Consider the following 24,908-nt stretch of genomic DNA (forward strand, 5'->3'; position numbering starts at 1 on the left):
GGGTGATACCACTTTAACTTAGGGAATCCTGAGGGCTGTAGTTTGGTGAGGTACTCAGAATTCACTGAACAATAGCACTAGAGCTGTCTAACAAAGAAATCTGAGTACCTCACCAAACCACTAGTCCTTGGCTTCTGTAAGACGTCATAACGGTAGTTAATGTGATGTCAAAATTGCTATAACTATTGTGTGGACACACCCCAAGAGTTTGCTGAATGTGTCTTAACATGTCAACAAAGACACAATAGTCAAAACCTGGAAATAATGAATAAATAATAAATAAAATATTTACTAATATACAAATTGTGATATCAGAGGGCATAAGACTAACAGCTCAGAGATGGCTATTGAGGCTCTTTGAAACTAAGAAAGCTCTAGAGGCCATCTTTAAAAGAAAGTTTATTTAGTTTCATAACAGTCCACAAAATGGACATTTGACAGACTTTTTAAGATACAACTAAATTCAAAGCACTAAGGCTGCAAACCAAAGAGTCCTTCTGCTACCTTCCCCTAACTTATTGAACAAGGAGTGCCCCCCTCTCTCAATCGGATACCCTAGATACACTTAAAGAGAGTTCACTTGGGTTGGAAAGGTCAGGTCAATAAACATTTAAACAACCACCATTCCAGACCTGATCCTAGATTAATGCGCCAGCCTGGTCAACATTACAGAGACCGACTTGGGTGCAATTATGGGGGGAAGGGACAATCTTCCCTAGCTTTACTTCATTTAGCATAAGAAAGCAAAACCTGAGCAAGGAGGCGCAGGTGCAGTGGTCTATTGTGAATCCTTTCCTTTCACTAGGTGCCTCATCTTCCAGTCTGCTGGGTTTGAGTACCTATATTTGAAAAGTAGGGATTTTGTACCACACAACATTCTGCTCAACAGTCTACTTTCCTGAGCTAGTTGAACTAGTCATGGGTGCTGCTGCTAAGGTTTCTTGGGTGAGAGTCCCTGGACATCAACATTCACACTGAGGTTGCTTTGTTAGGGGTGGCTCAGGATTACATGTCATCCATGACAAGCATGGGTCTGACCCAACTCATTTCTGTTCCCAGTCATGCTGCAAGGTACATCCTGGATCTGTTTTTTTGTGTATGCGGGGGAGAGGCAGAATGATGATGATCTGGATGTAGAGGAATGTAGTAGTTATGGTCAGATGGGATTTAGACTTACTGGAATTCAGAACTTCAAGAGGCTTGGAGGCTTGGAAGCCTGAGGGTTAAGATGGTTTGCCACCGGAGTCTCACAGTGTCAGATAGTTTCCTGATGGTTCTTGGAGGGTTTCCTGTTAACCCAGCAGGCAATTCTGTCACTGGAATAGGAAAACAGTCAAGATGGTGGACACAATTGCTGCACTCCCACAGAGTGGAGCCAAATTAGCCTCCTGGTTTTCTAGGGAGCTGGCAGTGAAGAAATGAATAAGACATTGACTAAAGCAACAATGCAGAAAACATCAAGCATTCTGACTGAAAAGAGACTGGAGCCCATTTTCTTACATCAGGCTATTCTTTCCCTAAACCTAAGCAAAAAGACTTCCCTGCGGCAGATAAACAAAGGATGCCAGAGTTTTAGCTAAAATCTGAGAGTAACAGAAGGACAGGACAGATGCAGAAGAGTAATCTCCCATTAGCATATCTAGTTGGGGCTGTGATTTTGCTATTCTATATAGCCATGTATTCCTCTTCTTCAAAGCTTCAATCAACACCTTTTGCTTGTTCAGAAAAAATAGTGCCTCCTTAACATCCCATCCTTTCTCCACCAAACTCTTGACACCTCCCCAAAAATGAAAATCCAAATTCTGTAGAACATACTCTAATTAAAATAACATATCTGAAGCAGCAGTAACAACAATTGTGCTAAATACATTGTTCTGTGTAATTATTGTTTAATTATGGCACTCAGACAGAAAATAAAAAATTTAGAAAAGACATCCCCTCAAATGTTTCTACTCATATCAGATAGTCAATAAACAGCAGTATTTTCCTTCTTCTCTAAATGCAGACCCTAAAGTTGTAGCAAGTAGAACAGCAGGTAGGTCTCCTGCCAGAAATATCTACTTATTCCATAAGAGTCAGAGACTCCAGATATTCTAGGACGCATGGTGGCGGGATTATAAAGCAGCTAGATTACTGACTGGGGCTGCTTACAGGGGTCACAGAACCTCCCTGTTATAGTGTCTCCATTGGCTGTCAATCCATTTTCTGACAGAATTCAATACTGCTGGTTCTAACCTATAAAGGCCTAAATGGCTTGAGTCCAAGCTGTCTCAAGGATCTCATCTCCCTTTATGAGCCTGCCTGGGAGTTAAGATCATCAGGGGAGGCCTTTCTCTCAGTCCCACCACCCTCACAGGCACACTTGGTGGGGACATGGGAAAGGGCCTTCTCTGTTGCTGGTCTCAGACTTTGGAACTCCCTCCCACAGGAGGCTAGGCTGGCCCCATCTTTGTTCTCCTTCTGCAAGCAGGCAAAAATCTTTCTCTTCAGGCAAGCTTTCCCTAAGTGACGGCTGCCTGAGTGGTCTTTTTAAATGGATTGTTATGCCTTTTACTGCTTTGAATATGTTTTTAGTATTGCTTTTGTTTGCCATTTCTCAGAGAGGTATTCGTTTGATCCTTTAAAATATTTGTTTACTCATTGTTTTTAGTTTTAAATATTGTCTTTTAACGAGGTAAGCTGCTTTGGATCCTTTTTAAGGAGAAAGGTGGGTTTAAAATATTTTAAATAAATAAAGTAAATAAATACAAGGATTCTTCCCATGGGACATGATGACTAGTGATGACTGATGCTGGCCTACAGTTTTGCATAGAAGTACCTTGCACTGAGTACCAAGCAAAGCTTGGTAAGCTTACTGTTTTGAAATACACTTTCCAGACTCCCTTCTCCAACAGAGTTAACTGTTTCACAGGACATGTTATTAAGACAAAGGGTTATAGGAGTTGTATCCCATACAGGTCGACACCTCTATGAGGCCAACTAAAATTTTGCAAAATTCTCTGTGTAGATTTTCAGCACAAAATACCCCTTTGTGAGATGTAATGTTACAGAAAGCAGAAAGGAGGAGAATTTGATGTTAAAGGAATGGCATTGGTGTACTGCTTTAGGATAGGAAGGAAGTTGCAGCTGCTAAAGCAAGGCTCAACAAGTTTTAAATTTCACCTTGAATGGTGACTAGTTCTATTATAAACAAGGAAGGTAATAAAAAGCAATGCAATGCTGAATTTTAGAGACCTGAAACAACCTCTGTCCATTGCATGGTTGACTGATGTTTTGGCAGGAAGAGAGCAGAGACTAGAAATAGTTTCTGCTCTGTCAAGACTGGAGATGATCTTAGCTGCTGGATCAGGTAAAGCAAATTAGCAGCGGCCACTTTGTGCTAGAAGGATGAACCCACAGAGATTCAAGTATCCATCTCAGGGGCATGAAATCCTTTTCTTACAATCCAAGATCTCAATCCATGTTGTGGTAACAGGATTCTTAGGCCTTTTCATTTATTCCTCAGTTTTCTTTATTTATCAGCACTTTTAATATTTTTGTCACATTTATTCTTTTTTTTAAAGTAAATTGATTTATGTATTGTATAGTATATTATTATTGACGCATACTGGCACAAGTCAAATGGCGAAAAGCACAGCAGCAAATTGCAACTAGTTAAGAAGTCAACTCTTCTACTTGCCATTGTGTACCAAGCTATATGACTGGTCTGTGATGAGGAAAATAAACACCTTTAAAAAAAATACTGGCAACTTGTTACTATAACCTAGGTTGCTTAACACAAGTATGTGTAAGTAATAAACATTCACTTTTAATTGATACCTTTATTAGGCACTAAGAGGGGTGGGTGGGATTTCTCAGTGAGCTGGAGCACTCAGCTGCTGCAGGACCAAGGATAAGGACGGGGGGGGGGGCAAAAAGCGGCCCTCCAGATGTTGCTGAACTGCAACTCCCATAATTCCTAGCCCACACAGCCAATAGTGATGAGATTTGAGCCTAGCCCACACAGCCAATAGTATGAGGAGAGTTGGGCCTAGCCCACACAGTGAGGAATGTTGGGATTTGCAGTTCAGGAACATCTGGAGGGCCGCACTTTGCCCAAGTCTGGATTAGGAGTTCAATTCCCCACTGTGCCTCTCAGGAGTAGAAACAGATTGTCTAGATTTGGGCAAGCTGCAGTGCCCAACCACCCCCTGTCCATGAAGGAAGGGCTGGTAAACCACGTCTTACTCTATAGCTAGCTCTATAGCTAGGAAACCCTGGCAAAGGTTCCCATAAGTCGGAATCGACTTGATGACACATCATTAATTAATTTAAACTGAAAAGAAGGCCTTCTGCTGCATTCAGAAATACAAACTTTCTATTTTTAAAGATACATTATTATTACTTATTCATTCATTTCTTCAACCATTCCAATATTTCCATGCTACATTTAAAAAAAAATCTCATAAGTCTTCTACAAAATGCAGAGCATATTGCCTGAGGCAATATTTAACAAAGGATGCTTCGATGGGACTTGCCAGTCCACATGGCTAGCAAGATGCAGGGTGCCCTGGACGTTCTGTATGGTTTACTTCCTATTCAGAACATATGCCATCCCAGGGCAATGGCAGTTTGCTCTTCTCTAGGGAAAGCCTTAATGCTCCAACTTTAATGTTCTAACACTACCTGAATGGCAGGCCCATCCTCAGGTGAGAAATGGAAAACCTGAACAAAGTTCATCTGTTATCAGTTTTACATCCTCTCCCAAACCTTCTCTTTGTGTAAATTACAGCTGTTGACCTGTTGTAGATAATAAGATAAACAAGGGTCATGACAGATTTACACTAATAAATCCAGCTCTTAAACCTGCCTGGATATTCATACTGGGTTTGAGGTGGGACAGCTATGACCTACGGTACAATGGCCTTCTCCAGTCCACTTCCCTTCAGATGTATTATTACTCCCACTATGACAGTCAGCATGGGGAAAATTGGAGTTGAAGTAAAAAACATTTTAATAGTACTTTTCTGGGAAAGTGCTCTGCCCTGTTATATCTATAGCATCTTCAGTGCTTGATGCTTTGCTGAATGGCTGTTCTGCCTCATTCTCAAATTATACAGCATAAATCCTGATCGAAGTTTGGCAGCCAAAAAAATTCATTTTTAATTTGTCTAAAGATAATATATGAAAACAGATAGCCTGTAGCCTCCTATCACAAAAATATCACTCAGTGACTGTAACCATCCTTTATACTGACCTCCATGTCTTAGGCTGCAACTATACTGCCAAGTCAAATTGAAATGATTCAGGTCATAATCACAATGACCATAAGAATCACAATTATATTGATCCTGCCATTATTTGAATAATTTTATGAATTTCTTTTCCCATGATGCATGGGCAAGATCAATTCATTTCGACAACCAGTTTTTTTTTTCCAACTTGGCCAGCATGGGCTTTTAAAAATGAACCGATCCCTGAATCGTTTCCGTCCACATCAGTCTAGCATGGGTGAATGTTGCTGTTGATTTACTTTGCACGCACTTGTGTTTTCGGTGCCACGGGCACTGCTTGTTCCCTCAAAAAAAATTTTTTTTCAAATGCTAAGCGATGTATCAGTATTACTCTCTCTCCCCCAAGGGTTTACCACTGCATCACTTCCTTATTGTTTCATCCCCGCTTGTCCCTTCCTTTATCAACATGAAGAAACACCCCACCTAGTAGTATCCTTTGAGAAACAAAGGGCCCCAAAACCGAAGAACTGCCAGGGGAAAACTTTGTGTTATGAAACATCTTCCAATGTTGCCTTCTAAAGTTTTTCACATGAATTTAGATGCTGCTTTAATCATGTAAGTATTTTTAACCAAAAAAAAGCAAGCAATTTTGGAGCAGTGCTCTTGCTTCTAAAACAGGATGGAAAATGAGTTGATTTAGTTGGGTAGGCACGTGTAGCCTTCAAAACCTGTTAAAAGATCAAGAAATGTATCAAAAGAAAAGACAGTCATGTGAATGTGCCCAGCAATTGATATACCACAATGACCACACACAAATATATATAGAAGGGGAAGATTTGGAGGCAGTGACAGATTTTACTTTCTTGGGCTCCATGATCACTGCAGATGGAGACAGCAGCCCCGAAATTAAAAGACGCCTGCTTCTTGGGAGGAAAGCAATGACAAACCTTGACAGCATCTTAAAAAGCAGAGACATCACCTTGCCAACAAAAGTCCGAATAGTCAAAGCTATGGTTTTTCCTGTAGTGTTGTATGGAAGTGAGAGCTGGACCATAAAGAAAGCTGACCGCCGAAGAATTGATGCCTTTGAATTGTGGTGCTGGAGGAGACTCTTGAGAGTTCCCTGGACGGCAAAGAGAACAAACCTATCAATTCTAAAGGAAATCAACCCCGAGTGTTCATTGGAAGGACAGATCCTGAAGCTGAGGCTCCAGTACTTTGGCCATCTCATGAGAAGACTCCTTGGAAAAGACTTTGATGTTGGGAAAGTGCGAAGGCAAGAGGAGAAGGGGACGACCGAGGATGAGATGGTTGGACAGTGTCATCGAAGCAACCAACATGAATTTGACACAACTCCGGGAGGCGGTGGAAGATAGGAGGGCCTGGCGTGCTCTGGTCCATGGGGTCACGAAGAGTCGGACACGACTAAACGACTGAACTACTACTACTAGGTATATATGAAGTAGGAGATGGAAATGATTCAAATGGCTTGTTTGTTGAGGCCCTTGGCTTTGCTGCAGTTTCATTCACAGCCCATTGAAAGGTTCACTTTGCATTTAGTGATCACACAGGGACTGTGGACTGATTTAGATTTCTCCTCTATGCAATTGGCGTTTCAGCCCACAGCTTCCCTCTCTTCCTTCCTTCATCTGTTCCCACCTCTGCCAATCCTTTCATGGTTTGCTGTCAAGCCACTTGGTTTTTCAAGTGCTCAACAAAATTAGAGAAAAGCAGCAGCTTTCCAAAGTTCTTCATGACGTACACAGAAATATGGCCACATAGTGCAGAAACATATGTAGTCTTCTGTATTTCATCAGGGTTGCTTCTATTTCAGTCTCATAGGCAACCTTTAAAAAAAAAACACAGTAACAGCTTCAGAAACATACTGCATTGAATTAAATTCTTCTGCTTCTCTTACCTGCTTTTATTAATGCCTTGTTTAATAAAATGATTATTTATGGCATGCATTTGTCTCATTGTGTTTAATTGTGCAGGCCCACTATAGAACACTGTATTTCCAAGATGTAGCAAAAGCAGCAAGTCCTCACTAGGGGGGACCTGTTGTGAAAATAACTCCAGTGAGAAACCTACATTTGTCTCCAGTTGGAAAAGGTTAGGCAAACAGGGGCAGAGATCTCTATTCATTAAATGGAGTGCAGATTTTATCTTGTTCTTAGAGATCAATATAGCCACCTTTATTTCAATACCTTTTAAAGCTATCTTTATCAATTCTTGAGGAGAAATCTAATGTTGGTAACATAATGCTTCTGCTCTCTTCTAAAAGAGCATTCTGGCAAACGTTATGGAGGAACAGCACATTCATAGAAGTACAATGTTAGGTCTACAGCTTCTTTGGTATGCAAGCTAAAGGATGGCGCAGGTTGGAGGGAACCAAAGTACAGTGGTGCCTCACGAGACAATTTTAATTTGTTCAGTGAAAATTGTCGTCTCGTGAAAAAATCGTATTGCAAGATTCCCTATGGGAACCTCACAAGACGAATGAAATTTATTCGTCTTGCGGAGCATTGGTCTCGGGGGAAAAGCAAACAAACGTCTTGCGAAGCATGGTCATAGAAAAAACTGTCTTGCGAAGCACCATAGGGATCGCGAAAACCAATTGTCTTGCGGGTTTTTTGCCCCACGAGGCAATCATCTTGCGAGACACCACTGTATTTTGCCTTCAAGTCTGCAGAACATTTAACCATCACTTTCTCTTGCCGTTATGCATCCAGTTCTTTTAACACTAAGAGACTTACACTTCTCCCTGGAATTGCACAGGTTTGAGCAGCACAGTTTTGTTGATACACAGATTTTTCCCCAATGAATGAATGAATGAATGAATATTTCAATAAATAAAGAAATATTCAATAAATACTGTGCTGCTATTCATCTCCAGGAAGTGGCCTAGAGGCGGATCGCAGACTTACTGAGCCCTCTGTTTTTAGCTGTGAGATGGCCCCCAGTCTGATGGTGACGGCCTGGCTAGTCCCTTCTCCTGGCGGCTCCATGTGGAGGGTGCTGGGGTGTGCTGTACAGTTAGTACAGGAAACTAATCTGGTGTGTGTGTATGAATCAATTGTTCATGCTTTGTATTTATGTTTTTTGGGGCATAAGAGATATACATGGATTTTGAGCTGCATGGGGGTCCACCGCCCCTAACCCCAGCATTGTTCAAGTGTATTTCACTGTGACCTTTCATGAATGATAATCTGCTTTTTCAGATGCATGGAGCACAATACTCAATCCAGGTATGTGGAGTACAGTAAAATTTCCACCATACTGGACCTGGATAAAAACCAGCTAGTTAGGTGATATGGCAATCTAGAGAAAGAGAAGTGTTTTGTGAGACAGACAGCTGGGCAGTAAAATGCACCCAGAAGCTGCAGTGGTTGCTGCTATTCTCACCAGGACTCACATTGCTACTGGTTTTAGCTACAGGACTACATGGCTGGCAAGGAGTCAGGAATTTTTCCAGACCCACTTTGCTGCTGGACCTTGAAGAAGACCCCTTGCCAGCCCACAAGGAATATTTTTCCGTACCCTGCACTTCTGATACCAGATTGCAGGCAACAAAAAGTCTCACAAAATGGCTGTGCTGGTGCTCCACACCTGGCTTTTCTCCAAATGACACAATGGGCCCAAACTGCATGCACTCATCAATTCACTTTCCAATCCTCTCCCCTCTTTTCTTGCTTTTCATGTGTACATACGAACACCTTCATCCTAACCAATGAGCCTTGGCCTCAGATGGGATTGCATTACACACGACAGAAAGATTTCCCCCCTTCTCTTCAGTGCTGCTCATCCTAAGATTTGTCTCCCCATCTGGAGTCCTGGAGATTCATGGTGATTCCCTGGGACTTGTAACAGTTTTATTACTGGCGCCAATCCATTGATATTTGACCAAGCCGTTGCAGACCTAGCAACCTTACTCTTACATGATGAAAATAGTTGTCCAACACATTTAGATGGCCTCTCTTTCCACCTCTTCCTCTTCATTTGAATACCTTAACAGGGCAAGAGGCACAGGGCAAGTCAAGCCTCATGTATGAAAAGCACTCTTTGAGACTGATGTGGTTGATCATCAAGACTGGGAAAACAATGGAAGGCCTTCAAGAAAAAGGTGACTTTGAAAATAAGATGTTCTGGGAAGGAAGGGAAAATTGGTTTTTAACTACAAAAAAATATATACAATTTTGCCTTTTTGTCCACTTGACATCACTTAATGGCCATCTGTAAGAGTGCTGGTCATTTAATCTGCAGGTAAGTTCTGCCATTATTGGCTTCCTGTTAATTATGATTGTCAGGCATTCATGTCAACTGAGTTGCACTTACACATTTCATATATGAGGAGACACAGACAGGGATGGGATTACCTCAGTGGTCCTCAGCCACCATGATGTGTAACAACAGTGGGATGCAGCTGTAGTCAGGATGAGACATTACTAAGTATTCACTCTGCCTTCATCCCCTTCATCCCTCACAAATAGGCCTGATATTGGAGTTATTATTTGCCTTGGTTCATGTTCAGCCCAAGAATACTGCTACAATTTTTAGATGCCTTTAAAGATGGGAAAAATGGTAACTATGATAACAGAATTCCCATACACATGTTAGAGTGGTCACATGTCCTGTTTTGGGAACGACAACCCTCCATTAGAAGGGCTGTGCAGTTCGAGGCAGGTGGAAGGATAAAGAACCATAGAGAGGGAAATCCAAGACCATGATGGTGCCCATTCACGGCAAAAACCGGCCAGCAAACTCAGCAGGCACAATGGTCACTTGATCACAGTTTTCCCCTCACAAGTGAGATGCACTGTAATTCTATTAAAATAATAAAAGCAACTGTTAATTTAGTATCTGCATATAAAAATTAGCATGTGCAATTTTAGGCGAAGCAGTGTCCCCTTTTGTCTTTCTTTCTGATGATGGATGTCATCTTTTTTGGTGTTATAATGAATGGCTAGGTAAAGGTAAAGGTTCCCCTTGACAATTTTTGTCCAGTCATGTTCGACTCTAGGGGGCGATGCTCATCCCCATTTCCAAGCCATAGAGCTAGCGTTTGTCCGAAGACAATCTTCCGTCGTCACATGGCCAGTGTGACTTAGACAGGGAACGCTATTACCTTCCCACCGAGGTGGTCCCTATTTATCTACTCGCATTTGCATGCTTTCGAACCGCTATGTTGGCGGGAGCTGGGACAAGCGACGGGCGCTCACTCCGTCATGTGGAGTCGATCTTATAGCTGAAGATCTACAGACCTTACAGCACAGAAGCTTCTGCGGTTTAACCCGTAGCGCCACCACGTCCCTTAATGAATGGCTAGACTAAAACAAATATGAAACCTTTCAGAATGGATTTTGTGTTCTACCATGATGGAACCCAGATTTTGATAGTGTCCATGTTGGGACATAAGATACAAAAGGATGAAAACCAATGGTTTAGGTGAGCATCTAACAGATTCCTGTGTTAGGTTTTAGTACGTATTTTTCGCTCCATAAGATGCACCTTTCTATAAGACGCACCAATTTTTTAGGAGAAGAAAACAGGAAAATATAATCTGTTTTCTTCGCTCCATAAGACGCACAGACTTTCCACCCCCGTTTTGTGGGGGAAAAGTGCGTCTTATGGTGCGAAAAATACGGTATATCAGCGGTCTCCAAACTTTTTGGGACTGCAGACTGTCTGAGCTGCTGAGGAAGGCGGGGCACTTGCTTGAATGCACTCTCTCTCTTGGGCACACACACAAAGCGGTGGGGGAGCACACGTGCGCCCGCTAGTGCCAGCATGAGCACTCCCCCACCCCTTTGCACATGCACAGGAGAGCCTGCACGGCTGCCCACACTCCCGCATGCTCCTTCGCATGGGCGCTCAGGCACATTGTGAAGGAATGGTGGAGCACTCATGCCGGTGCTGGCACACATGCGTGTGCGCAAAGCAGCTGTGGGGAGGGGAGTGCGTGCAGGGGGGTGGGAGGTCTATGTCCATGGCCCAGTCCAGCTCAGGCCACCGACTGGCATCGGGCCGTGGGCCAGGGATTGACAACCTCTGCTTTAGATGGTCCATATTGTCTAAAAACTTGGATCACCAACCAAAACAGTTGGGGACCGCTGGTCTAGAGGTAAAACTCACATTAAGGACTGGGGACAATATAAATGGATTTATAACTCTCTCTCCAACAACTTCCTAGGGAGGCCAGTGTGCACTCTCATCACACGATCAAAGTCAAAGTGAATATGAAAGTGGCAGTTTTGTGTCTTTATACATAGATCTTTTGCTGCCATGTGCAAAAAGGCAGTGAGGGCAATTTTTACTAAGGAAAGGGATACTCATGTGAGGAGTGCAGACCCTCTCTCTACCCCTCATCCCAGGCTTACCATCTGGAGTGTGTCCTCCAAAGTGTTTTTCTCATCAGCTGACATCCTCTAATGGAGGTCTGCTCAGCTGAACAAGAAACACGTGAAGAATGACTATGGGAAGTAGGTATTATATTTATTTATTTATTTAACTTATATGGCACCAAAGGTCTCTGGGTGGCTTACAACAATTATATGGAGAAAATTAAGATCATTATGACTTTTAACAAATCCCTGTCCCGTGACTGGGGCAATTCTGTCTTTGAATGCACCAATCTGCTTCCATCACATCTAAGGTAACCTTCATGGTTGGCCTGCTGGACTTAGATAGCACTTCTGCCAGAAATGGGTGGCCACTACTGAGCTAGAAAAAAAGTCTATGTACAGTTTCCCATGATGGAACAATGCTGGTGATATGACATGAAGTGAGAAATGAGGGAAGCAGAGAGGAAAAAATGCTCCCGAGACTGCCAAGAACAATAAATCCATCACAGGCAAGGCCAAAGTAATCTACGGGTCTTATAAAAGAACCGTCCCTGGGCCACTGATAAGAGGACGGCCGCAAAACACCGTGTAATCCTTACAGGGCCCAGAGGGTGCCATCTCTCCTTCAGTCAATATTTTGGACTTCAGGGGAGCTGCTCAGGAGAACTTGTACTTGGTGGAGTCGAGACTGGGGGAGCGCAGGGAGGGCTGATTCTGGCATCATACGTCTTCTTGGCCCTGGCCCCTTCCCTGTGGAGAAGCTCATAAAACTGAAGCTTCTGAAGATGATGTAATTGAAACACTGCAGGGGATGTGGAGGGGTGGGGAACTAGAAACCAGGCCAGAGCAAGGTGAGGCTGGAAGCCCCTTTCCCTCTGAGATTAAAGCGAACATCTGTGAAGGACAGAGAGGGCCTGAGCATGTGTATCCTTAACGGGAATTCAGGGGGTAGTGCAGGACACACACACACACACACACACACACACACACACAGAGAGAGAGAGAGAGAGAGAGAGAGAGAGAGAGAATGGGTAATAACTATGGCTGTTTTTCTTTCCATCCTCTGGCTTTTCTGTTCATCAGAGTTGCCCTCCAATGTTCCTTCAAAAGAGCTCAGGGAAACATAACAGATCTTTTTGCCCTCATAATAACACATTGAGACGGTGAAGAGATAAGAACTGACCCAAGGACACCTGTCAGGGCCCCTGTGAGGAATTGCTATGCTGCCCTGCACCTCGAGGCAGGGAGACAAATTTACCTCAGAGGTGCTGGAGGAGAAGTAAGTTGGATACTTTTGTGTGAGGCAACTTTAAAGCTGTGGATGCCCATTTCGAGCTGGCTCCAGGGCTCACTGGCTTGGTGTGAAGGTGCAAGTGTTTGACCCTCATGAAGTGTTTGGCCCTGAATCTGAGCAAGTGAGGTGCCCCTGACTGGATGCAATGGAGTGAGGCCTCCATTTTCCTACCATCCTGCAACCAAATATGCACACTCTGTAACTGATATTTAAAATGCAGGAAAGACTCAACACTTTTTACTGGCTGTGGTTCAGAATCCTGGTTTTCCTCTCTTTTTTAAAATGCATATTTCTAGAGCAGTGGTTCTTAACGTGGGCGATAATGCCCCCTAGGGGGCGATTTCATTTTTCAGGGGGGCGGTAGAACGAAAAGGGGCAGCAGGGGGGCGCTGGAGCAGAAGGGGGGCGGTAGGGGGGCACTGGAGCAAGCCAAACCTGTGAAGATGGCTGCAACCTTTTTACAATGTGCATGAATATATATTTTCCTCTAATCTTAATTTAGTTTCAGAGTTTTCGTCTTGAAATTTTTAGTTCCTGCATTGAGGTTTGTTTTTATGCTTTTTTATATTTCTTTTTCTGTCTTAAAGTTCGCTTGCAACTAAATCATTAAATGTTACTTTTGGGGGGCATTTCATTTTCTTGGAATTGAATTTTGTTTTCAGGTGTCACTGGATTTAAGTGTCTTAAATAAATAAATAAATAAATAAATAAATAAATAAATAAATAAATAAATAAATAAATAAATAAATAAATAAATAAATAAATAAGATATCATCACCGCGGGGAGGGGGGCGATGATAACTTCCTCAATGGCTCAAGGGGGTGTTTCTTTCAAAAAGGTTAAGAACCACTGTTCTAGAGCATTTGTCCAGGCAAGCCTGAAAATGTGCACAGTGCAGGCCGAGAAAGTGTTTTCCTGTAATTGGGATGGGATAGTTCCTTGCCTGTCCCTGAGCAGAAAAATAGATTGGCGCGTGAAAAATCAGCAAAGAAGATGCAAATTTGTTCCAACTACTGTATGTATTTTATTCAGTGTGCAACATCCAGCTTTTCTTGGGCTCTAATTCTCATTATGTTTTTAAGAGCAGAGTGCATAAGCCTTATGTACAAAGCCCTCAAGTGAGTATTATCATATCTTCCTGACATAGAAATGTTGCCTTCGGCTTTTCTTGCCCCTGCTGCCAGCATTAGATGGGTTCCTGCATTTTACAGCCTGTGTTGGCAAAAGATTGTCTTGGAATCATCCTTGTCTTAGGCTTACTATTCTTGGTTTGGATTTCTAGGTCTCATCAGCAGGTGAGAGTGGAACTTAAAGTTGCCAGCTGATCAAGAGAGTGGAAGGTGGCAAGGGTGGGATTTTATTTTGTTTTGTTGTTGGAAAATACCTCTTGGCCAGTTTTCTGGATATTAAATATATTTTTTAAAATTGCAGTGATTTATGGCCTGAGCATGTGTACAAAATTTATTCTGGTACTGACATTGCTCTCAAACAAACACATGCTGAACAGGCCAGTTAAGCAGAAGTTTCAATGCATGAGGCTATGAAATGTGGGACTCCAACTACATGTTTGTTCACAAAGCCATGTTTGAATGCAAGTACTGCGAGGCATTTCGAACCTAGCGGTTTGAAAGCATGCAAATGCAAGTAGATAAATAGGGACCACTTCGGTGGGAAGGTAACAGCGTTCCGTGTCTAAGTCGCACTGGCCATGTGACCGCGGAAGATTGTCTTTGGACAAATGCTGGCTCTATGGCTTGGAAATGGGGATGAGCACCGCCCCCTAGAGTCGAACACGACTGGACAAAAAATTGTCAAGGGGAACCTTTACCTTTTACTGCGAGGCATGAGTGGGTATGAGTGGTGGTGGTGGAATTACTCGCATCATTCGTCCCATCCTCAAGCCACTCCTGACGACAGGGCTTGCATCAACTTTCAAACCCTGTGGAGGAGGGTTAGTTGGAAACAATCTGGGAAGGCAGTAATCACAAGGTACTCTTGATATGTGGATAAAGTATTGTGGTTTGGAACCCCATGTTCCCTTTCTCAAGAGGTAGCCATGTTACTCTATCTCAGAATGTGGGCAAAGCTAAAGGGGAAAAAGAAAATGGGGCTGGGGGAGACAGAGAGAAAGCAAAAAGTTGCCACAAGATTTTTTTTCCAGTGTGAGCTTTTGTGGATCAAAACACTTCTCCAGACACAAGGAATGGAAACACGTGTCAGAGAAAGAGAGAGAGGGAATGCTTATTTGTACTACTAGTGTCTAAAAAGTAGATCTTGAGCCACTAACGCTCACACAAATATTTCTCCCTATTCCAACACTAAAATATGTTACAAATATGGACCTTTCCACAAGGACTGGGATGGCTCGTGAAGTTTGATCACCCCTCATGAGATTGCACCTCACTTTTCACTCACATGGGGGAGATCTGATTCATTCATAGGTTTGCATAATCAGATGTAAACTATATTAGAGATGAATTGTCTGTGTCATTGTACTTAGTACTTATATAAAGAATATATATAATCAATCTCTGCTGAGGAAGAATAATCTAGAGTAGCCATGAGCCCCTTCAAAATATTAGAATTCCGGGGGGGGGGGGGGATCAATAGTTAAGCTTTGATTGGTTGTGCAGATTGCAACATACTGCTTCTAATTGCTTCCACTTTTAATTAAAACTCCTCCAAAATACAGCTGTGATTTTTATGGCTACAAGAACCTCAGAGTCCTGAAACCCTTTGTTATTGAGGCTTCTGTGAATAAGCACTGGGAACTGGTCGTTCCTCACAGATGACTCCAGTTTTGATGTCAGTTCAGATGGGCATGTTAATTCTGCATATGGCATGGAATAAAACAATGTGTGTATATTATAAAATCACAAACCCTGTACATTTTACTGGCAGACTGCATCTCCAATTTACCATTAATTGGTTTCTCCCATCTCTTCTTCCCTGTGGACATCCCAGTGAGATCAGTCTTGACATCTTTTCAATTTTGCCTCAATTTTCTTTCCTACTACAGTACATCTATTCCAGTTCTTCCAACTCTACCCTACTCCACAAAATCATGTTGCCATTCTGTTGTCTCCCATATAGCCCAGGTTATTTCCTCGCAGACCAGAAACAGACATCAGAAACAGCCCATGAATGCAAGAGAGAAATCTGTAACTACAGTGAGTGGCTGAGTGTCACAGCGGGAACTGCTTTTACTTCTGGAGTTATACAAGTTAGCTTCCTCTCTCTCTCTCTCTCTCTCTCTCTCTCTCTCTCTGTGGTGACTTTTCGTGATTTAAGCATGAGATTCCTTTGAAGTCTGATTTTATAGACATGGAAGACTGCGTCAGTCACCTCTTTATATCATGAACATAATTTCAGCTCTAATTACAAGCTATCTCTAATGTCTGTTTTCTGGCCTCAGTTAACCTTCTCTTCCCTCTTTCCTAGTATCATAAACTGCCTCATCAAAATAGAAAACCGTATCTGCTCTCTTAACTTCTTGTTTTTTTGTCCCCTATTAACGACTCTAGTCATTATTTTGGCCTTCATGCCCTAGGATTCCTGCCTGGACTTTCTTCTTGTCCCTTTCAAGTCTGTATCCAAATCCTTTCCTTGTTTCCAGTCCTTTTCAGCAGACCAAACATACGATGCCCTACTTTAGTTAGGAATTGGGACCCTTTATATTTTCATATACATTCAGTTTTGAAGTGTGCCAGGCCTCAGGATTTGACCCAAGAGGTGAGAATTTCCTTCTCAGGGACTCCAGAGGAGAGAATGAAATCTTAAATAGGACAGAACCAAGAGTATTCCTAGTTGTCTTTGCCACGGCTGAAGCTTGAAACTTCTCCTCCCTTTCCACCACCGTATGTTCTTCCACCCAATCTTTCTCTCTTTATAATGGAGAGACTGAGAGGTAGGCATCAAGGAAGGTATCAGAAAACGAGTTTGGAAAAACATCAAAATGAGAATGACAGTCTTACATAGTAAAGGCTGAAGTTATAAAAACAGAATGAAATTGCTTGAATGAGCACCTTGATGTTTTGGGCAGGCAAAGTGCAGGAGGGGACTGGCAGCTGATCCAGGCAATGAACCCTACTGCTTCTCCTCCTGCCTCTGCCATGGCTGGTCCTCCTCCTCTCCACTCCCATTTCTCCCATCTTGCCAGTAAGATGCAATTTACACCGACAGAGGGGTTTATTTATGCCAAACCAAGTCAAATAATCTGGATTGGAATGCAATTTAGAAAAAAATAACCCTCCAGCAGAGGAACACTTTGCCTCACCTTCCAACCCCCCCTCCAAAACACACACAAAAATACCCCCTTCCCAGGCCAAAAAATCCATGCTTCAATTTACATCATGGAGACACCTTATTTTAAATTGATGTTACTTTTTCTTAATATGAATCAGCAGTAGTTCTAATTTGCAGTGTAATCATGCCCTTAATTTAATTGTGTCCTGTCCATGCCTGGCTGCCTCTTTGCCAGAGATGGCAAGTCAGGGACCTTCTATGTTCCCCTCCTGCTAAAATGCCTTGCATTTTGTGTGTGTGTGTACAGTGCTTTTATGTTCCTAAGCTAATAAGTTGTCTGATGAACAGATTGGGTGGTGTTAAATTTGTGTTTTAATGCAAGTGTGTCTGTCTCTGTGTACGAGTATGTGAATGTAAGTGCTTACTGGGCTACTTGCCTGTATCTGTTTGAATGATTGTGTATTTATGAACACCCACTTTTGCTCCTCGGTCTGCCTTTCACCTTTCGTCTCACACATTATTGAATGCCATGCCTTCCATCTCACCAGTCCTAATTGGTAACAGTCTCTACTATTCTTCTCTTCCCATATAGATGAAAACCAACTAAAACATCAGCCATCAGTTATTGTCTGAATAATGCCAGCTAAGAAGTAAATGATAGACAGATAGGAGGTGAAACAGACTTCCCAAGGAAGGAAAATCCATCTTGGTAAGGCCCCCAGAATGAAGATGTTGCTCTGTGCCCTACTTGATTTTCCAGTTGTCAGCATTTCCTGGGCCACACTTCACTGCCTTCCTTGCCCTGCTAAACTTTGCTACAATCATATTAAGCATCCATCACTCCCTCAATTTTCTTATGGCAAAGCAAATGTGATTAACTTTCACATCCTCCAGGGAGACCAGTACCTGGAAAATCATAGTCCTTTTATTACTTCACCTGTGGAGAGATATTTACTAGAGAAACAAAGAGATGCAGTGAAGGGGATAAGGGAGCATAGAATCAATCCTTCCCTCAGTGATAAGATGGTTATAGGATATGAGGTAATAAATCTCCCCTTTGGCACAAGGCATGAGAGAGGCACTGGCACCCAAGGTCAGTGTGTGTATTTTCCTCTTCTCCACTGAGGCAGGGATTGTGAGGGGAAATCTCAGGGCTTCTGCCATTATGATAACACAGCTGGGAGGGGGAGGGGGAGGGGGAGGGGGAGGGGGAGGGAAGTGAGAAAATGGGGACTATATTAGCACAGCAGGTCTGAATAGTTGACTTTGTCATCCTGCAAAATAAGTGAGAGGAAGAATTGGATTGAAGTGGTAGAAACAGAAAACTCAAATGAGATATGACTGTCCAGAAGAAGCCTTCATTGCAGGTGAGCTCCATCTCCCCTACCCTTCATTTGAACCTTTCATTCTCTGTCTTTTTAAACACTTGCACACATGGTCTAGTACCTTGAGTCCCCAGATATTCTTGGACTGGAAGCCTTCACCACTAGCTACGCTGGCCAAGATTTCTGGGAGTTGTAGTCCAGCATTTGGGAACCCAAGGCTGGAAACCATTGGACATTCCTCAGATTCAGTTGATGGCATGGCAGTAGTTTCAGCATTTTGGTAAATTCAAATTCATGTCAACTTTTTGAGAGAAAAAGAGAAAGACTTTTTCAAATTTTTCTAGTAATCAGAGCATCTCAGATTACATGCACACAGATTTAATTTTCTTGATTATGTCAAAGTACCTTAATTATTTTAATACACAAAAACAGTATGCTATGTATAACCTAGAAAGCTGACATCTGGCATTGTATAGTTCAAGCCAATGTAAATTCCAGCAAAGCCTGAAAATCTATATGTTTTCCTCTTGAAACGCTTGAATGAGTATGAAGGAGGAATGATTTTCCATAACTGCCAGGTAATGTCTCTGTTCTTCAGAGGCAAGCTGAATTTATTTACATGCACACATGCACAAATGCCGAAGAATGCTGGATTTTCCAACCTGCTCATGAAACTTGTTCTCCTGCCTGCCTGTTTGTTTGTGGCAGCCTTTCAGGAGAGGATGCAAATCTGTTTAAAAGGGGACTGCTGCCAATTGACGGAGCCAACCCTCTTTCAGTCCTCTCTGGCCATATGAATTCTATTAAGTGGAGAAGAATACAAATGGGAATGTACATTCATCAGCCCATCCAAATGAGCATCCCATTGAAAGCAATATAGTGCAGAAGGATCATGCCTCTGTACTTTGATGTATAGCCAAATGTCAATGCTATCCATCCACATGGCATAACCTTTGATGGAATGGTTAGTGAGATACCCATCCAAAAGCCCCTTCCTTTCCCCATTCCATTCCAATACTACCCACATTTGCTGTGTGTAACTGCATGTGACTAAAACTGGATTAGAATGACAGTAATGCCGTATGGCAGTATAAAGCTGGCAAGGAAATTGCCATGCAGGGAGGGAAGCCTGGGAGCCTCAGCCTAGTTGCCTTAGCAATACAGATCTTTCCCTTCATCCATACATATGAAAGTCAAAGTAACAAGAGGATTTAATTTCCTGTCACTGGTGTTGCCACATAATTTGGCTAGATGACACTCCAAAGTCATCGTACTCTCTGGCGAGAATTTTAGTTGTTTAGTCCTGCTGGCCTAAAGACAATGGCATAAATCTCTGTAGCAAATTGCTACTTAAGAAGTCACCATTTGTATCCCTTGTCATGAACCAACTCAATGCAGTAGTGATGCAGGTGGTGTCTTTTTAGCTACCAGCAACACACCAGTGCAGTTTATGCCATTGCACTGATGCTAGAACAACAAACTAATATGATTCTGGCCAGTATGAGGATTCTAAACAGTTGGGATTATGCAGCAAAGTAACCTGTTTGATTGGTTGGTTGGTTGGTTGGTTGGTTGGTTGGTTGGTTGGTTGGTTGGTTGGTTGGTTGGTTGGTTGGTTGGTTGGTTGGTCGGTTGGTCGGTTGGTTGGTTGGTTGGTTGGTTGACGTTGTTCTTACAGGGATACCCCCTGAACTGGCCAATTCCATATATATTAACTGTCACATAAAAGAATGAGCAACATGAAAATTTTAGGCTCTGCAGTATGCGAGCTAATGTTATGTAGATTGGGGTGAGAATTAAGCAAACAGATATACAGAGACTCTTATCCAGATTTGCATGAGGAATGTGTAAGAGTTTTTATTTAATCTATTCTCTGTAAGCCAGATTCTTCAGCAAAAAAAGCTCATTTATAGTATTTTGAAAGATCACTGGGTAACGGCAGAGGTTTATGTTTCACTTGCATTTTACGCCTGGCAGCACCAGAGGTCAACTAACCTGTTCCCACCTCTTCTTTCTTTAAGAAAACAAATGCGATAACAAAATTTGACAATAGCAATACAAAATAATATGTGTTGCTATTATCAAATTATACCTCATTTGGTACCTAGAGTAAAAGAAAGGGTATTGTCAGTAGCTTGTCAACAGATGCGTGTTTTTGTTTGCCTGTACACGATTCCTGTTGCAAGATGATCCAGGGCCTCACCCTCACTTCCTCTTTTCTTCCTACTAAATGCTATTATAAGAGCACTGTGGTTATTAGCAGGCCAAGTCATGAGCAGGTTTGAGAGCTGTCAGTGTGCCATCAGTGTGGGAAAAAATGTGCCCCTCATTCTTCTCACAACTAGGCAGATCAGGGAGTGAATCCCTGCCTGGCTGCTATAGACAGAGTGGAATGAGAATGGATAGAGGGCAGACAACACTCTGTGTGTGTGTGTGTGTGTGTGTGTGTGTGTGTGTGTGTGTGCGCGTGTGCGTGTGTGTGAGTGAGTGAGTGAGTGAGTGGGTGAGAGAGAGAGAGAGAGCGTCAGTTGCACCACAGAGGGAAACCTAAAACCAGGCAATGAGGGACAAGTTAAACAGGAGCTTCTGCTTTGAGCAGAGAGTCATAGGGCCTAGCGTTTTGGAGCGATGCCATCCTGGTTGCCAGTACACACTTCATATACACTGCTTGGGCAGAAGACAAGAATATTCCATTATCAAAAAGCCTTTGAGTTTAATACACTGTTATTTGGGCTTTCCATGTTCATTTGAGCCCTAAAATGCTTGGAAATGGCAGGTCTTAAGGCTGCAGACTTAACAGATGCATTGTTTAAATAATATGGATATCATCCGGGATCCCCAGCTATTGTTAGTTCCAGCTTCACCGCTATCTTAGAGCAGGATGGCTGTCAGTGGGAGAGTGGTGGACCCAAATCACAAATGTGTTGATTGTCACTAGAATAGGCACATGGAGCTTGGGCAGCTAAATACATCTTCCAACTAGCAACCAATACCACCCACACAGAATGATGGGAAGCTCCTTCAAGGTCATCTAGTCAAACTCCTGGCACAGAGAACGAATTTAAAAACTTATTACAGGTGGTCGCACTGACAATAAGAACTGAATTTAATTGTCATTAAAATCAATTTAGATTTTTTTCATTCACACAAAGCAAGGGTGATATCGATTCATATGGGCTTAAAGTGAGCTTTTTTTCAACTACGGGCTATAAATACTTCACTTCTAAAATTGATTTAATTTAATGCAGTTTTGTGGAAATGAGTCAATTTCATCAGCATAGATGCCTAGACTGGTTGAAATCACCAGAAATAAATTGATTCCTATTCAATGCATTTAAACGCAGCCACTGGTGACTTGAACCTGATTATAAAGAAGCCTGAACTGAAATTGATTCAAATTGCCAATGTGACCACAGATTTAGTGGGAGACTGGACAGGATGGAGATTACAAATGTGCCACTTTCCTCAGTGCATTGCCTCTCTCTCTCTCTCTCTCTCTCTCTCTCTCTCTCTCTCTCTCTCTCTCTCTCTCTCTCTCTCACACACACACACACACACACACACACACACACACACACACAAACACACACACTTTCCTGCTAGCTGAGAAGTGTTGCTTATTCTGCACTATTATAGTAATCTACTGTGAGGGATTTTTATAATTTACCTGTGGTTATCCTTCACTGACAAAAAGGGAAAGGAAAAGAAAACAGATGAACACTGGGAGAATATCTTTATTTCACTCTTTGACAGGCTTAGATACTGCACCTAAAGCATGAGGACTTGTGAATTGTGCCAAAGTTAGATTTGACAAGGAATCAAAAGGAGTAAGAGAATGTGGTGAAGTCACACTGGTGTTCTGGAGACAGGCCAGGCATGTGGAACCACAAGATGAGGGGTAGAGCTGGAAAAGCAATGGTCATTAGCAGGGATGTACTGGGATCTAAAAGCAAAAAAGATGAGGGCAAAGAAGGTTCTGGAGGGCATTTTGAAACTAATGACAAGCAGTCTGTGTTGAATCTTGGAGCAGCCATAAAACCTCAATAAGGATTGCGTAAATGTGATCAGAGATGAATTAACAGCCAGCTCTTGTGTTCTTATGTTGTGCCATTGCTTGGTTTTCACTAGTCAGGACCTTGGGACGGGACTGGCCAAGATAACTGTCAATAAAGGTGTTAAACAATTTCAGTTGTTGCATATTATATAAAGTAGGAGAGGAAAGCCCACTCACACAGAGACAGAGAATTCTGAACACTGCTGGCTCATAACAGCCAAATAATTTTCCCGCTCTCATTGCTGCCTCTTCCTCCTCCGTCTTTCCTTGTTCCTTCTCAGCTCCTCTCCTTCAGGGTCCCCTCCTGTCCCACACCTGATATTCAATCCTGGCTGAGTTAATGCCTCTTGCTCAGATCAGATGTGGCTTTGGAGGGGATCATGTGACAGAAGGAGGTTGCTATAAATATAGTTAAACCTTGCGATCACTGCCCCAGACGCCTTTGGGGGCAGGAAGACAAGAAAGTAAGAAAGTCATAAGGAACAGGGAAAGGGAGACAGAGAGAGGGGCCATGCCTTGGGCCTATCGACGAGAGGGACGCACTGCTTGTCCTGTAACAGCCCTGCCCCAGCCCTGCAAAAGTTGAGTGACGTGCTATGGATCATTCAGAACACAAGAGAGATGCCACCAAGGACACAACATTGTGGGGCGGTGCCCCCCAGTACGACTATGTCCACTATGAAAATTGCACCAGTTATGGGATCCCAACTGAGGCAGGGCACGAGACCGGGGGGACTGGGGACGACGTCCATTTCCAGGAGAAAGCCCTCAACCACATGCAGGTAGGGTGGGCAATGGGGGTAGGGAGTAAGCTTGTATGTCCAGATGGAGTCTTGGAATTCCGCCCCCCCCCCGCATTGCACATATATTCATCCCTAGTTTGACAAAAATGTGCTTAACACACAGGTACGCAAAGTGGGACATGAGAAAGACACCTGTCTCTCATAGAAATAAGCCAGATTATAGTTGTAATAATTTTCACTGTAACATCCAAACCAATCAGACTGATTCCATGAAAAGTGGCAGATAGGGAACCTGCAGATGTAGGCCTCATGTCAACTATATTTGACATAAGGATTTATTCCTGTGTATACAAAACAAGTACTAGGACTTTGGGAACTCTTGCAGATTCCAGCATTGAATACTTTGTGGGAAGGGTGTTTGGCTGTAGTGCAATCGCCATGGTCTTTTTAGGATCTAGACAGAAATTAAAATCATAATCACTGGTTCTATTTCTCTCTGCATGAACACTAGCCATGCCAGGGGGTCTCTTCCATGTAGAAGGCCTGAGGAGAAGATTGTAAGAAGGTGTTGCATACTCTTTACTGGACATTACATCCATCTATTCATCCTTTGCATCCAGCATGCAGTTTGCTTCTGAGCATTTTGTAAACAGAGGGATGAGTGGTATTTTATTTTGTTTTGTTTCCATGTTTCTTCTTTCCATAGGCTCAATGATATTTCAGTTTTATAGCAATCTTAGCTGAGAGATAGAGCCTTTTTCAAAGCCTCCTAGCCTATGTGAAGGATTTGGAGCTGTTTTCCTGCATTCACGTTGAATATATTGGTCCAAAAGGATACCTTGGTTTCTGTAGTGATTTTGGAGATGAGCCAATATTAAAAGGTAAAAGAAGTTTGGGAAATACAAGTTGGAAGAGAAAAAATATATATCAACATATCAGGTGTTGTTTTAGACTTATGGCCTTGAGTGAATTTTGTTCAGATGATAAGTTCATGGTTGGGAATTGCATATTCTACAAATCAAGAAATCAGTACATAGTATTAAAATGCCATGTATGAATATTGGTCATATAGAACCCCTTGGAACTTGTTTGAAAAGATTCCATAGAATATTTTGTATGAATTGGAGAGCTGGGAATTCTTAATTCATGTTTTCAATTATTTTTGGAACAGAATGTGGCAATTCTTGTGAATAAGGGATTTGAATGCTCTTAAAAAGAGTTTAGGCAACAGTCTTTTGACAGTCAAAGATCTCTATCCCTTACTGTTATACATTCACTAGCCATTTACTGGGAATCATAAATAGTGTTTCAAAATGTTACAATTCATGCACAGAGCTAAGTCCAGTTATTTTCCGAGATTATACCATTGTATCAATGGGACTTGTTAGGTCAACAGTAATGTAAGTCCCATTGGTTCAATTAATTGACTCTATGGACTAATAATTAGATTTAGTCCACAACGGAGAGAAATAGTCATCAGTCATAAAGTGTATTATACAAAACAGATCTAGTTCTCCTGGTGGTCAGCTGGCTGCCCTCATAGTAGATATCAAATGTATTTAACCTAGGAATGTTATAAAATCAGCAAGTGTGCATGCATATCCATATCTATATCTATATAGTAAAGTGGTGTCTCGCAAGACGAATTTAATTCATTCCGCGATTAATGTTGTCTTGTGAAAAATTCATCTT

At 42.3% G+C, this 24,908-nt stretch overlaps 1 protein-coding gene across 1 annotated transcript in view; it reads left to right on the forward strand.

The window, feature by feature from the left end:
• Positions 1 to 20,341: 20,341 nt before the first annotated feature.
• The window catches only part of CLCN1 (chloride voltage-gated channel 1), an 81,938-nt gene continuing 77,371 nt past the window's right edge, over positions 20,342 to 24,908 (forward strand). The window contains exon 1 of the mRNA XM_078384078.1: positions 20,342 to 23,255. Within this exon, the coding sequence (XP_078240204.1) occupies positions 23,070 to 23,255 (186 nt within the window). The 5' untranslated portion in view covers positions 20,342 to 23,069. The remainder of the gene's footprint in view (positions 23,256 to 24,908) is intronic.

Source organism: Pogona vitticeps, chromosome 2 (genome assembly GCF_051106095.1).
Source record: "Pogona vitticeps strain Pit_001003342236 chromosome 2, PviZW2.1, whole genome shotgun sequence".
Classification (NCBI taxonomy): Eukaryota; Metazoa; Chordata; class Lepidosauria; order Squamata; family Agamidae; genus Pogona; species Pogona vitticeps.